At 57.6% G+C, this 14,272-nt stretch overlaps 1 protein-coding gene across 2 annotated transcripts in view; it reads right to left on the bottom strand.

The window, feature by feature from the left end:
* DTX4 (deltex E3 ubiquitin ligase 4) overlaps window positions 1-14,272 on the bottom strand; it is a 36,735-nt gene extending 22,463 nt beyond the window's left edge. The window contains exons 1-2 of one of the 2 annotated variants that reach the window (XM_011286915.3): window positions 13,171-14,272; window positions 4,387-5,113 (exon numbers count right to left, since the gene is read on the bottom strand). In XM_011286915.3, coding sequence (XP_011285217.3) covers window positions 4,387-5,113; window positions 13,171-13,381 — 938 coding nt within the window. In that variant the 5' untranslated portion in view covers window positions 13,382-14,272. Of the gene's footprint in view, window positions 1-4,386; window positions 5,114-5,286; window positions 7,042-13,170 lie in introns of those variants that run through there. The other variant, XM_045039339.1, reaches the window with a different exon arrangement.

Raw genomic sequence — 14,272 nt, 5'->3', positions numbered from 1 at the left:
ACTCTATGGCCTGCCCCCCAGGGCGAGGCACGGCACGGTGGACTGGAGTCAGGGAAACCAGACTGGAGCCCCAAACCTGCCAGTAACTCCTCACAACCTCACCTGTGAACCTGTGAGGGTCTGGAGTTAGCAGGTGCCAGGGGATGGACTTCTTGAAGATTCCCTGCCCCAATGCCTAAGAGCAAGGCAGCCGCCTAAGCCCTGGGTCCCCTGTGGGGACTGATTGGCCTCCCCACTGCTGGTCTGGGAAAGGAGTGAAGCAGTCTGGCGGCCTGTGTCTGTTCGCTGGCTCCCCACCAGGGGGCAACGCTCACAGCCCAGCCCTCTGCCTGCCTTCCCACCCCTTACCAGCTCCGAGCAACCCCCCCCCCCACCGCCCCCACCAGGAGATAAGTAGCTGTGATCTGGGTGACAAAAGCCACCTTTGTTCCCACAAACTGGACTGGCAGGTTTCCACACCCAATCTGGTTAACCAGGAAAGAGTCCCCCTAGCACACCCTGGGCAGCCCAGGGACCCAGGGACGGGGCCAGGTCTGAAGAGAGGGAGGGTCCATATGAGGACCCAGGACTCCCGGGAATACCGTGGTGGGGGGCCATGCCAGGAAAGGGAAAACTTGTCAGCAGGCTCTGGATGGCGGCAGTGGACTTGAGGAGGAAGAGATCTGCTAACAAAATACAGAAGGGTACAGTGGAAGGAGGCTTGCACAGGGGTCAGGAGACCTGCCTTCCAGCCCAGCTTGGCACTGACCTTGTGCCTTTGGGAGAGCCCCATGGCCCCTCTGCACTTCGGTGACCACATCCAAGTTACCACACCCAAGAGCAGGGCCACCCTACATCTCTGTCCATGGGGTCCCTGTGAGGATTCAGGATCTAGGTCAAATACTCTATAAACCGGCCAGCCCCATGCAAATTGGGGGGTTGTTTACATTTTTGTTTCTCAACTGGAAGAGGAAGTCGGGCTTGATAAAGCCTTTTCCTGCTGGAATAGTCCCATTTTCTGATTCTTGAGGACACGGAGGGCAAAGTGCAAAGCGGAGCCCCGGGCAGTGCACAGGATTGTTGAGGTGGCAACACCTGATCAGCCCTCCCCCTCGGTGACTGGTTAAAATGAAAGCGGTGGAGGCGGCTGGCCGTGGAGGTGGCCCATGGAGTCCCCACCGCTCACACACACCCCCCCTCCACCATTCCCCTCCCCGCCGGTTCACGCCTGAGCCCTCCTTCCAGAAATCGGCAGGCCAATCACTGGCACGCCTCTCACATCCTCCAGCTCGGCCAAAGCTGTCTGGCCTCAGCATCGGAAGACACCCCCTCCCCATTCTGCTGGGCTGTTCTCAGTTTCCATTTCTGTCCCTCACATATAAAACTAAGAAAAGACAAGAGCTGGCACGGTGGCAGAGAAGGGGGCTGATGGCAGGAGGAAAGCTCTGCAGATACCATGGTGAGAAACAGTGGGGTGTTTTCGGAGTTGTGAGCCAACCCAGGAATCCTCCCACAGGACAATGGTCTCGTCTCTCCAGCAACCGAAGTCTCGCTGGAGATAGAGAAGCCTCGATTCTGGAGGAGAGGGCCAGAGGGGCGACTCCCGCCCCCCACTACACAGCCCCCCTCTTTTCTCTTTACAAACCCCCTGCTTGTGTGTCTGAATAATTCACAGGGTCTTTTGTTCCCCCTCAAACCCTTCTCTTCAGCCCACCTCTCCCGCCCTCCCCGGTCTTCCTTTTTTCCGTGGGAAAGTTGCTTGAAGAGCTCACGGACGGGGAGGGCGGAGGGAAGGGGCCATTCCACGACAGAAGGTGGACGGCAATGCCAGACAAAGGGAATAAGCACGCTAATTAAATGGCCAAGAAAGACTGGAGGAGAAAATGGTGGTGGGGGTGAGGGTGGTGGTAAGAGGTGAAAAGGGAAGGGGCTGGAAGATAGAAGGGTAGGGCGGGGCCTCCCCTGTCAGGAAAACAGAGCGGAGAAAAAAGCGTGTTTCTATAGGCCTTTTGAAACAGCACTGCCCCCGGACCTCCACTCCATTCTCCACTCCATTCTCCGGCTCCGATTCCGCTGGGCCGGCGGGCAGGGGGAATAGAGTGGAGATAAAGAGCTGTCGGCTTCCTCAGTGAGGTTTAAAGTGAGCAGGGCGTCCTTGCCCTCAATTATGGCACGAGGTCACTTGGCTTTTGCCAAGGGCGCCAGAAATGAGGTGGGGCGTTAGAGGCTGCTCAGCTTTGACTTCAGTTCGACTACACAGCACACATTCAATAGATACACATCAACAACAATAATAATAGCAGCTAATACTGACCAAACTCTTACTACTGCCGAGCGTTGGGCTAAATCCACATGCTGAGCACTGCCTTTAATCCTCATGACAGCCCTGATAAGGAAGGTACTATGAAAGTCCCCACTCTCCAGAGGAGCAAGCTGAAGACAGAGGGTGCAAAACTTGCCCCAAGTTGCACACGAAGGAACTTGGGTTCCAGCCCGGGGCAGTCAGGTGCTGGAGGCTGGGTTTCTCATCCACTATATGAGCCTCCCTCTGCCGCACAAATAATTACCCTGGTACTCTGTCAGAGGCCCCCAGGACGCTGCTGTGTGGCCTTGGGGAGAAACTGAGCAGTGGTGTGGTTTAGGTGCCCATTCCCCTCTACCAAATATTCTGCCAGTTCAGAAGGAGTCATGTGAAAACCCCACACATCTGACCTGCACTTGACCATTTATAAACTGCCTTCGCATAGGGCGAGGAGCTGAGCTTTAGCCAAAAGGGCAGAGGACTAGAGGACGAAACCCTGGGCCCCAACCCCCACTCTGTGACACATGGGCCGTGTGGCCCTCCTTGGGAAGTGAATTCTGAGCCTCGTGCCCGAGCCTGATACTGGGTGCACCAGGTCAGAGAATGAGATAATACTGGCAGGTGCATCTGGTAAATTCTCCAGGGGTGCACTCCCTTAGTGGAGGTTTCCACAAGGACTCCATGGGGCAGGCAAGGCAAGCGTGAGGTTCCCCATTTCGCAGACGAGGAAATTGGACCTTGCAGACTCTGGCTTAGCTTAGGGCAGAGGCCCGAGGGAAGGCCGGGCCCCTCCCTCCCCACTACACCTGCCTCTCCTTGTCTCCCAGCACTGAACCTCTGTGTGCAGATGGCCACCCCTGGGCAGCCTGAATTTCCCACTCGGGTGTACAACCTCAGTCCAAACCACCCGGACAGTCTGGGGCTCAGGGGTCACAGGCAGGGCCAGGCCCCTCTGGAGGAAAGGAAGATGGGGCCGGCGTGAGAGGCCAATCTCACAAGAAATCGGGAGCTGGCAGGCAAAGGCCGTGGGCACCATGTGGACCTGCGTCTCCCCCATTTGACGATTAGGGGGACCCAGAAGATCATAAAAAGCAGTGATCACAGAACCGACCACACTGGGCTGTCACGGGAAGAATTGAGACAACGCACGGAAGGTGCCTGGCACACATAGTAAGTGCTTACTAAGTATGGGCTCTTAGCTCCAAACTGGAGTTCCAGTTTCCAGAGAGACCAGAGGAAAGGAGCTAAGTCTCATCCGGCACCTGCTACATGCCGGGCATTGCGACAGAGAAGCGGGATGGCAGTCAGAAAAGAGTCTGGCTCTGGCATCAGCCTTCTTGAAGTTTGAATTTTGGTCTCAGCCAATGATTAGCTCTCTGCCCTTGAGCGAGAGAACCGCTGATTTCTTCCTGGGTAAAAGGGGATCCAAATGCCTACTTCGAAGAGTTTCTGTAATCGGGACACCTGGGTGGCTCAGTCGGTTGACCGTCCGACTTCAGCTCAGGTCATGATCTCACAGTCTGTGAGTTCGAGCCCCGCATCCGGCTCTGTGATGACAGCTCAGAGTCTGGAGTCTGCTTGGGATTCTCTCTCTCTCCCTCTCTCTCTCTCGGCCCCTCCCCTGCTCACATTCTGTCTCTGTCTCTTAAAAATAAATACATGGTAAAAAGAAAAAAAAAAAAAAAAAGAGTTGCTGTAAGGATTCAATGAGGTGATAAAGCCCCCAACCTAGATCCTGGTGGGAGCCCCCTTAATACTGCCTGTTAGGACATGGTGTGCATAACCTTCAACCCTCAGCAGTGACCCTAACGGGGAGGATTATCGAAGGCATTTAGGGAGGAGGAAGTTAGGACTCTGGGATGTTAGGCACGTGTCCCAAATCACATAGCTGTGGCAGCATCTCCATTAGAAGCCAGATCCGGTGGACCCCAAAGGCCAAGCCCACCCTTACCCACCACACCGTGCTGCCTTCCACCTGCAGCCGGAGGGTCAGGACAAGAGGACAGGGAGCTTAAGTCCTGGCAGGCAGCCCCCTTTCACCTCTGGCCCAGGTCAGTCGGGTCCTGTGCCCTAAACGCTCACAGGCATCAGGTGAAAGTACCTACCCAGAGGCGATCAGCACCCGGGACTGGGCGATGGCCAGTCGCTGCAGGTTGGTCCGATTTAAGGTCGCCAGGGCCACCCTTCCCGTCTTGCCGTTGGCTCCGGGGGGGCTGGCAGGAGAGCCCATGGTCACCCCAGCCGGCGTGCCGGAGGCCTGTCGCCGGATCGCCTGCGACGGGACGGGCTTCACCGGGCCTCGGATGGTGCCCGTGCTGTCCAGCGGCTTGGCCGCAGGGCCTGGTGGGGGGGGCAGCCTGGCCGCCCCAGACGGGGGCATGTGCTTGCGGGCGGCCGGGGGCTGCAGCGGCCCCGCGCTCCCCCCGTTGGCCACGGCGGCCTTGACGCTCATCACCAGGACGCACTGTGGGCAGGAGCAGGGCGGGGCCGCGGGCGAGGCGGCCGACGCGGGGCTGGCCGGCCAGGACTGGGCCTTGGGCAGGGTGCCCGTGACCATGGGGTAGACGAGATCCAGGCGCCGGCGGACGCGGCGTTGGCGCTGCGTCTGCCGGTTGATCTGGCCCATGGTGCTGAAGTCGATGACGTAGCTGAAGCCGACAGAAGTGAGGTCGATCCAGGGGTGCTGCTTCTCGTAGGCGTGCTGGATGGTGATGCCCACCTCCATGTCGTAGGGCGTCCAAGAGCCGTTGTCATTCTCCCACTCCCACACCACGCCCTTCCCGGGCGCCGAGGACGGGTCGTAGTAGTTGCGGCGAACTGGGCGCAGGGTCCCTGGCAGAGGGGGACGGAGCACAGGGTAGGGGTCAGCAGGGAATGAAACCGGATTTGGTTAGTCCCGGCGGGCACTGGGCTGCCTGTTGGGGTATCAGCTTTGAGGTGGGGTGGGAGCATCCGAGTGACAGCGTGAAGGGTGTGGGGTTATGTGGGGTACCAGAAAAAAGCACCTGCGGTTTGCAGTCCGGAGACCTTGGTTTGCAGCCAAATTCATTCACTTCCCAGTTTACGTAGAAATCCCCAACATCCTTTCCTTCCCGGAGAAACAAGGACTCCTTTGCAGAGTTTTTGTGAAAATAAATGCGATCTGCTTATTCATCTAACAAACAAATATGTATTGGAATATGGATGCCACGTCCTGGATCTCTCCTGCGCCCTGCAATTTGCACTAAGGCCCATAAAGCCCTCGACACACAGTAGGCGCTCAGAAATAGCCTGTCACTTGTCCCCTACCCTGCAAATGCCCCTGCCCGGAGGGCTACGAGGAAAAGACCAAAGAGTCAGGATAGCCTAGAGGGCAGAGGAAGAAGGTGAGACCCCCAGGAAGCCAGCCCAGCCTGGCGGAGTGAGAGCTCCCTCTCTGTCCCTTTAAGGGTGCAGCAAAAACACAAATAGAAAATCAGGTTGCCAGAACTCTTACACTTTCGAGCATTAAATCTGCTATCAAAACAGTAATAACGATCATGATTATTTTCTATTTCTCTAACACTTTTCTTTCCCAAAGCTCAAGCCATCCTAAAGATAGGATTGTCTTGATTTTTAGTCTCACTGGGGGAAGGGAGAGCAGGGAAGAGGCCAGGATTATTTCAGGGAAGCAGTACAGAAGAAATGAACCTACAGGTTCAAAGGGACTGGAAGGAAAAGGAAGTCTATAACTGTTGCCTCTTTCTCCCCGACCCACCCTAAGACTGAATTCAGACTCACGCCCAATCAGGGCTCATTTCATGGCTATCAACATCAAGGCCGAAGATGCCTGGGTCAAGGCAGGGTGAGGGGACCTGGGAGGGCTCCAAGAGTGCCTGAATCTCGCATCTGTCAGCTTAGCCTTATCCATCAGTGGTGGGAAAAGGCTCCCCTTTACAGGCCTCTGACCCATCCCCTCCTCCAACCCAGAGGGAGACACCAAGGCCGGGGACAGAATTCCATTCAAGGGGGGAAGAAAAGGAACAATGTCTATTCAGTCCTTTTCCAGGGTCATAACCCGCCCCCCACCCCAACTCCAAGCCCCTTAATGACCCAAAACATCAACATTCAGAGGCAGGAGGGTGAAGAAAACAATCCCCTATTCAGCACCAGGACGCTGCTGGGGGATCTGGGAGGGGGGAGCGGGATGGGAGGAAGAGAGGAGGAAGAAGGGGGGTGGGCAGTAGTTCCCCGGTTTGCCTCCATTTCCTTCGTAAGTAGCCAGCTCACTGGGGGACAAAGAGCACAGGCTCTGGGTCCAACAGCAGAGGCTCTGTCCCTTCCAGCTGTGCCACTGAGCCTCAGTTTCCTCGTCTGCATCTGCCTGGGTCCTGGGGAGCTACTTCAAAGGGTGGATTTGAGGATTAAAGGAAGGAATGAATAGAAGGGGCTGAAATCGCACCTGCCCCATGCCAAGAGCTCAATAAAAGTTGGTTGATTATCATTGTAATTTATTTTCTATTATATGTCCAAGCGGGATGGAGAAGTCATGGTAAGTTTAGTTCAGAGGATATCTGTGGGGTGTGGGGGGTGTGTGTGTGGGGGGGGGGAGTTTGCATATAACCCCTTATACAATCTTTCTTATTTAGAAAGCCCCTATCTCATCCCATATGATCAATGAAACGAAGGAGATGAAGTTTCGAGAGCTTAAATGACCCTATTTTATCTTCTCTCCAGGGAAGCGGGGGCAATTCACGTGTCCGATTCTCACAAATATGCTTAAGAGGCTTTTTTTTTTTTTTACAACAGTGGTATCAATCCCAATAGCTGTGGCTCTCCCATACCCTTCCAGGACCTTCCAGGTCCCCCCACCCCCAACCGCCCCCATGCTGCTCTTTTCCCGGACTCCAGGCAGACGCCTGGCCTGGCCTTTCTTCGTCCTGCACTCCCTCACAGGTCTCTGACCCCCTCCCCTACGACTCCCCAGGTCCCGCGTACCGAAATGCCCTCCTTTGCCATTTCTACCTATTGAGACTGTCCTCATTTGGGTCCTGTGCCATTTGCCATCCATTTCCTGAAATGCTCTCCCAGCCCAGGCCCCCCTCGGGAGGTCTGGGGTGCAGATCTGCCTGTGCCCCATGTGGACCAGGGTCTTGGCGTCTCTTCCTACGGTGCCTCGAGTGCAGGCAGAGTCACAACCCTCCAGCTCTGCTCTAGCGCCCAAGGCGGCAGGAATGAGGACTCCACAAAGGCACGGTAGACTTCTGGCTACTTCGGCATTTGGTCATTTGTCACATGTTGCCGGGTCCCCACTGGCTGCCTTGGGGAATGCAGGCACTACTCAAACAGCTTACAGTCTAAAACTAGACAAGGGGGGCGAATGACTATTTATGAGGCAGAATATGCCACGGGAAGGGTGCCAACAAAATGCATGTGGGCGGAGAAAACCTGCCCACATCCCCACTGTGCCTGAATCCCTTCTGCGCTCCCCTTGGGTCAAAACCTGACCCTCTCCACTCCCTCCCATCTCTGCAGCCGCCTCACACCCTAATAACTCTGCTTACATTTCTGCCACACTGGCCCTTCCAGTCTCTCCCCACTGCCATGTTTCTCCTCGCCGGCCCTTTGCACGATGCTGGACTCCCCCGCCCCACAAGACGCTCTGGCATCCTCTTTGCCGCCCATAGTTCAGATTTCCACTCATTTCCTCCAGGAAACTTCTCTGGACTGCCCTGACCAGATTAGATTCTCATTCTTGTCTTTTTTTTGCAGCATTTATCTTGATGTGCAGTTACACATTTGCTGGTGTGATTAATTTGGTAAATGTCTGTATCTCTTCACCGGACTCCCAAACGCCACGAGAGTGGGCACGCAGGGGTTTGCTCGTGGTTTCACCGCCCCCCCCCATGCCCAACATTTCCTGGGGGCTCCATAAATACCGACCAGATAAAGGAAGCAATGATGGTTCGGAGGACATTTCAAGAAACGGATGAGGCTTGAATGAGAAGGAGAATTTCAACAGGCGAAAGTGGCAAAGAAGGGCGTTTCAGTAGAAGGGACTTTGTGAATAGTTCGGGGAGGGGGTGTCACAGAACTCTGATGCAGGAGGATAAAAGGGACATCCGTTTGTCAGGAATTGCGGAAGATATGAGGCAGAGAGGAAGATAAACCTGGAAAGTTATGTCAGAGCCGAGGCTTAGACAGTCTGGAAAGCCAGGCTGTGAAGGTTTTATTTGTAGGCAGTGAGGAGCCCGTGAAGTCTGTGACACAGAGAAGTGACAAGACCAGAGTTGCTCTGTTAATGAGTTCCAAGTGAGAAGTAATGAGGGTATGGGCAGTGGAGACGAAAAGGAGGTGACAGACTGGAGGGACCCTACAGAGAAGAAACGGGTAGGAAGTGACCATGAGTAGCTGAATTCAATGCTTTCCAAGAGTTTCCAGAATCACCGGCTTCAGTCTCCTGGGGGTACTTAACACCTTCTAGAGTACCCACTGGCTGCCATGAGGAATCACCAGCATCTCCAGGGCCTGGGCCTGGGCATCTGCATGCGAACAACCGTCCCGGATTTTCATCATGCACACTAATTTCAACAGCTGGCCACACGGTCTACGTTGCCTTACACATTGGGCACCAGAACAACACTGTGACAGAGTCAAAGAATCCTGAGGTCTCGACCACGGACAAGGGGTAAAATGGGGACACCGTTTGCCGGCAGAGGGGTTTCAAGAGGAAGAGCCAGTTTTTGGAGGGAAAGACGCTGAGTTCAGTTCAGCCCCAGCAGGTTATTTAGAGACAGAAGGCAGACTTCAGAACCCACGCCATGGTACAAAAGAATTTCATCGCGGGATTTCGTGTCTCTGATCATTTTCAGAGTCCGCTCTGTCTGGAATGTGCTAGTCCTGGCCTCCTCTATAGTCAGGCCCACGAACTAGATGATCTGAGAAATCCATTTAGTCCTTGAGTGCAGTGACCCAAAGAAAAGGCCGCTAATGGGATTCCAAAGCACCGGAGATGTTTTGGCTCCTGGGAAAAGGGAGAAACACCTTCCAGGCATGAGCCAGTCTCGAAGGCACTTTACCCGCATCTGTACATCGCTGTGTCAGAGAGATCCCGGGCCTCTCCCAAGCGCCCCACAGCCCCACTGGAATGTCCTGTGGGGGCAAGGCCCTGGAAGTTTCGCCATTTGCTACATCCCACGTGCCTGGAACAGCGCCTGCATGAAGTAGGCGCTCCAGAAGCGTTCACTGATGACAGAGTAGAGCGTGGGACACTTCATTTGGAATCTCAGCTCTGCCATGGACTAGCCATAAAACTCAGAGCAACTTAGTCTCTTCCAGATTGTTTCCTTTCCTATAAAATGGGGACAATAGGTCCTTCCTAAGATCGCTGTGAGGATCAAACAAGGCAATGTGTGTGTGCAAGGGGCCTGGGGCATCCCCCATATTGTATCGATCACGACACCTGCCTCTTCCGCTCCGGTGCTCACACAGGGCAGAGGGTATTGTGGGGCCCAAAGAATCAGCTTCTGTCAAAACCTGTCATCTCTCTCCATCTGACCTTTGTCACCACATTAAAGACATAGAAAAGGCAAAAGTTGCAGAGAACACTCTTGAGCTGGGAAGGACGCTCCCTCACACCAGGCCAGTTCCAAGCAGCATCCTCACAGGTGCGGGGGCCAAACCCATTCACCTGCCCATCTGAATGATGACAGGAAAGGAGCCAGGGGACTCTCAAGGCTGCTCTTCCTTCTACAGAGAAAAAAAACGTGGCCCGAGCAGCTAAGGGACTTGCTCAAGGTCACACAGAAGCCAGCGAGGCTGGGATGACAGCCTGAGTCACTCTCCCCACTCACAGCCCGGACTCCCCACGTCCTGCTGCTGGAGCCCTGGAGGTGGTGGCAATCAGGTGTCCCGGAAGATACAAGGGACGGCGATGCTGAAGGACAGCACTCCAGTCACTTGCCTGTGACAGAAAAGGTGAGGCCCATCAAGGCAAATGACCGTACAGGCACAGGGCCCAAGCAAGGCTCTGGAAGCAGCCAAGACTGTCACCTCTACCTCGCTTCATCTCCTCCCTTCTTCCAGATTTCCTAGCCGGAAACACGGAAACACGATGGCCAGAGACCAGCAGAGTGCAAATAAGCTGGAACCCAGAGGCCGTGTGGGGAGGAAGGGCCCGGGGCAAACAAAGGCGGCAGAGGGCCCATGTACCCTCCCGGCCATCTCCCTGGAGACGGGGTGGGTGAGGCCGGAGCCCAGGGGAGCCGAGGGTCTGAGGCCTCACTCGCAGCAAGCCAGGCAACTCGTGAAAAAAAACAAAGCTCCCATGTCAGGAAATGTCCCCACATAGAGGAGGCAAAAAAAAAAAAAAAAAAAAAAAAAAAAGAGGACTCAGTCTCTAGGCAGGGGGACTTCCAGCTCTTCTTTGTTTCTGGGGATGTTTCTGGTTCCCAGCTTCAAACCGTGGCTTGGGGATGGCGGGTAATTTAATTAAACATTGCCAGGGCTTGGCTGAGGTTGCCTGGGCGCCCGCAGTATGAAGTTCCTACCCTGTCATGGCCTCATCAATGAGCTACATTGAGAGGAGCTGCGTGTCTGTTGGTGGAGAAGGGAGAGGAGGGGGCTCCAAGCCCAGGAGCCCAGAGATTCTATTCTGCTTTGACAAGCTCCTTGACAGCCCAGCATTCCTGGGAACTCAGCCCAGTGCCTTCAGCAGCCAGCGCAGGGCCTGGCACCGGGAGGAAGGCCGTCGGGATCATTCATCGACTGACCATTAGAAGCAGCCTGAGTCGTGAGCCTCTAAGACAGGCAAGAATGTAAAACACACCCCGAGGCAGTCTTTAAAATGATCCGGGCTACTAGCTCTCTGCCTCTGGTCTAAAATCTGAGAAGCCCCAGCCTCGGACTGAACTGCTAACCACCAGGCCATGGTCAGCCTGTCTTCAGGGAAGGGTGGCCGGACCTGGCAGGGGGACACGGCTTCCGTCCCTTAACCCAGTTTTCTCCATAATTTCACATCTGATGGTAGCAAGGGTGTTTCAAGCCATGACTCTTCATTCCCCTCTTTAAGAGACCCCTAAACACTGATTAAATTCACCCCTACCCAAATGTGGGACAGGGGCTGGGACAAGCATGTCACCAGGGTGTTTCTCTCTATGCTGCAGAGATTTAGTCTGAAATAGAGAAGCTAACACCTGCCTGTTTATTCTGAGTAGGACTGGCATTCTGGGTCAGGTGTCTTAACTGCTAATCTCCCAGGTCCCACTTCCGGGGCTCAGCGCACCAACCCCCCCTCCTCCCCGCCCCCCAACAGCCTGCTGCCTCCACCCTCACTTCCACAACCTTTACCCCAATTGCCCAGTTACATTCTCTTCCCTCCCCTTGGCCACATTTAATCCTCTTTCTCAATCTCCTAACATTCCTCCCCATTCCCTCCTCTCTCCCAGTGTCTCTCAGTTCCACCTCCCTGCCTTTCCCACCACCGGGGTTTAAGCGAGCCCCTCCAGATGCTAACACTTCTGGAATCCTTTCCCCAGAAGGCTTTACTCAGTTGGCCGGTGTCTGCAAAGTCCCTGGCAAAGAAGCCGTTGGGAGTTAGGACTGAAGATGGGGACGCAAGGGTGGAAAGACACCCCTTTCCCATGACAATCCTAATTAGCACACAGGATGTGGGGGCTTTCCAAGGAGGCTGGGATGCCCTGCTCAAGCAGCTGTTCTCTGATCCCCTGGGACTCCCCCCCCCCCCATCCTCTCTAGCCCCTCCCCACCACACCTGCTTCACCAGGCTCCTGGGTCACAATCTCCGGAAAGCCGGGCCAGAATTCCAGAAACAACCTCCCACCCCCAAGAAGACAGAGACTCCTGGAGAGGAGTCAGACTTGTCCCAGGTCCTCAGTTAAGCCTGGACACCCTGAGCCGAGCAAAGACAAGCAGCTGGGTCCTGCCCCTCCCGCCACTGACCCACCACCCTGAGCCCCTCTTCTTTGCTCTGACCTGCAAAGCCTGGTCAGGGGGGAAGTGGGATTGTGGTGGCCACAGTGGCAACCTGATTCTCACGAAAAGATGGGGGGGGGTTAGTGCTCTGGAAGACCAGCGTGTCAGTTTCAGGAGGAAGCTTGGGGACCCTTTCTCCTTAGGAATCCACCTCCTCCTACGCGGACAAAGGGAGAGGCTTTCCTGCCAGGCATTCCGGAGCCGCGGCCCTCCCCCTCCTCTCTCCATCTGCTCTGGCCTGTTGCTTCAAGCACTTGGAGTGCACAGGCGGTACTGGCCAATGCCACAGCATCCGGGGTGTTTCATGTCCTGGAATCCCCCAGCAGCTCCAGGCTCTCCTCTCCCAGGGCGCCCGCCCTTCCCCTGCTAGACCACAGCGAATGCCTCCAGGGAACCCCTTCTTCCCTCCCCTCAGCTCCCCTCCCTCCCCGCAGGACCCAGCTGCGGGAAGGCAACCCACAGAAGGCAACCCACACAGAAGGGGCAGAGGCAGTAAGGTGGGTGGTGAGGGGGACAGGTGGCGGCCCCGAGGGTGCCTGAGGCAAAGCAGGGTCAGCCAACGTGTGAGGATGCAGGAAACCTTTCCCAGCGGCTGGGATTGCATGTGGGCTGGGCCGGCCCTGGAATTTCTACATCGGGGGACTTGGGGCCACCAAGCGCTTAAAGGGGGGCGCGAGATGGGACGGGGGGGGCGGTTCTTAGGGGCTCGGTTGAAGCTCAATTTGCACAAGCATAACACGGATACTACTTGCATGGACGTTTATTGCGGAGGCAATCTTAAGAGGATGGCGGGGAGTAAAGCGCCCCCTCCACGACCACCTCCTGGTGACACGCCGCACGGAGTTGCGGACTGGGTGGGTCCCGGTGGGCTCCCGAGGCGGGAGATCCCAGGGCAGGGAGGGGAGGTGGGCGCGGGCGGGGCAGGGGCGCCGGCTCACCGGTATCCTGGCGGAACTGGTTCATGGACTGCAGGTCGATGATGTAGGGCGCGAGACGGCTGTCCACCTGGCCCAGCACCACGCTGCCCCCGGCGCGGGGGCCGGCGCGGACCACCGCCTCGATGTGGTGGCTCACGGCCGGGCTGTAGGGACGCCAGCGGCCGTGCTCGTTCAGCCATTCCCAGACCACCACGGCCGAGGCCAGGAGCATGGCGAGCCCCGGGCCGCGGCGGCCGCGCCGCGCCGCCTGCCTCCCGGGCCCCGCGCGCCGGTCCTCCTCCGCTTCCTCCTGCGCCGCCGCCCGCGGGCCTCGGCCGCGCCCCCCGCCCCGCGCCCCGCCGCCCCGGGCAGCCTCAGCTCCGGCCCATGGGCCGCTCCCCAGCCGCGCATCCACCGGGGCCCGGGCACCCGGGCCGCCCGGCTCCGACCGCGCGCCGCCGCCGCCGCCGCCGGGGTCCGCCGCTGCCGCCGCCGCCGCTCCGTGGGGTCGAGCGGCTTCATGCAAAGCCCCGGCCCTGCGCAGACAGGCCCCCGCCTCGCGAAGCCCCGGCGGGCGCGCGGCCGGAGCCCCGGCGGCCCGAGCTGGGCTGGCGGCGACGCGAGCCCCGGGCCCTCGCACCAGTTGCGCCTCGGGCTCTGCGGGCGGCGGGGTGGGAGCTCGCCGCGCGCTCGCGCTCGGAAAGGCACGCCGGGCTCCCCTCCCCGCGCGCCCCTCCCTGCCCACCCTCCGGCCGCGCGGACGCGGTGGCCGCCGCGGCGAGAGCTCCCCCTCCCTGCGGCTCTGCTCAGTCGCCTCCAGAATGGAGCGCCCCTCCCGAGCGGGGCGCTAAGGCAAACGCGCGCCCGCGGGGGTTTCCCGCGTCCCCAGGCGCCCCAAAGCGGCCGGCCATGACGCGGCCCCGGGACCGCAGCTGTCGCGCGCCGCCGCTCTGCAGCCTCCCTCCCAGAAACGGAATGGTCTTTCTCTCCGCGTTTAATTCAGCGCGATCGGGGTCCGCAGCGCCAGCGCCGAGACACGCGGTGTCTCCCGCTCGCGCACGCACTCACACTCACACACTCGCACACACTCGCGCGCCCGCACCCCCACGCCCTCCTTGCTCCG

Source organism: Felis catus, chromosome D1 (assembly GCF_018350175.1).
Source record: "Felis catus isolate Fca126 chromosome D1, F.catus_Fca126_mat1.0, whole genome shotgun sequence".
Classification (NCBI taxonomy): domain Eukaryota; kingdom Metazoa; phylum Chordata; class Mammalia; order Carnivora; family Felidae; genus Felis; species Felis catus.
Note: the sequence above shows the minus strand (reverse complement) of the source record. Positions and strands in the feature narration are given on the sequence as shown.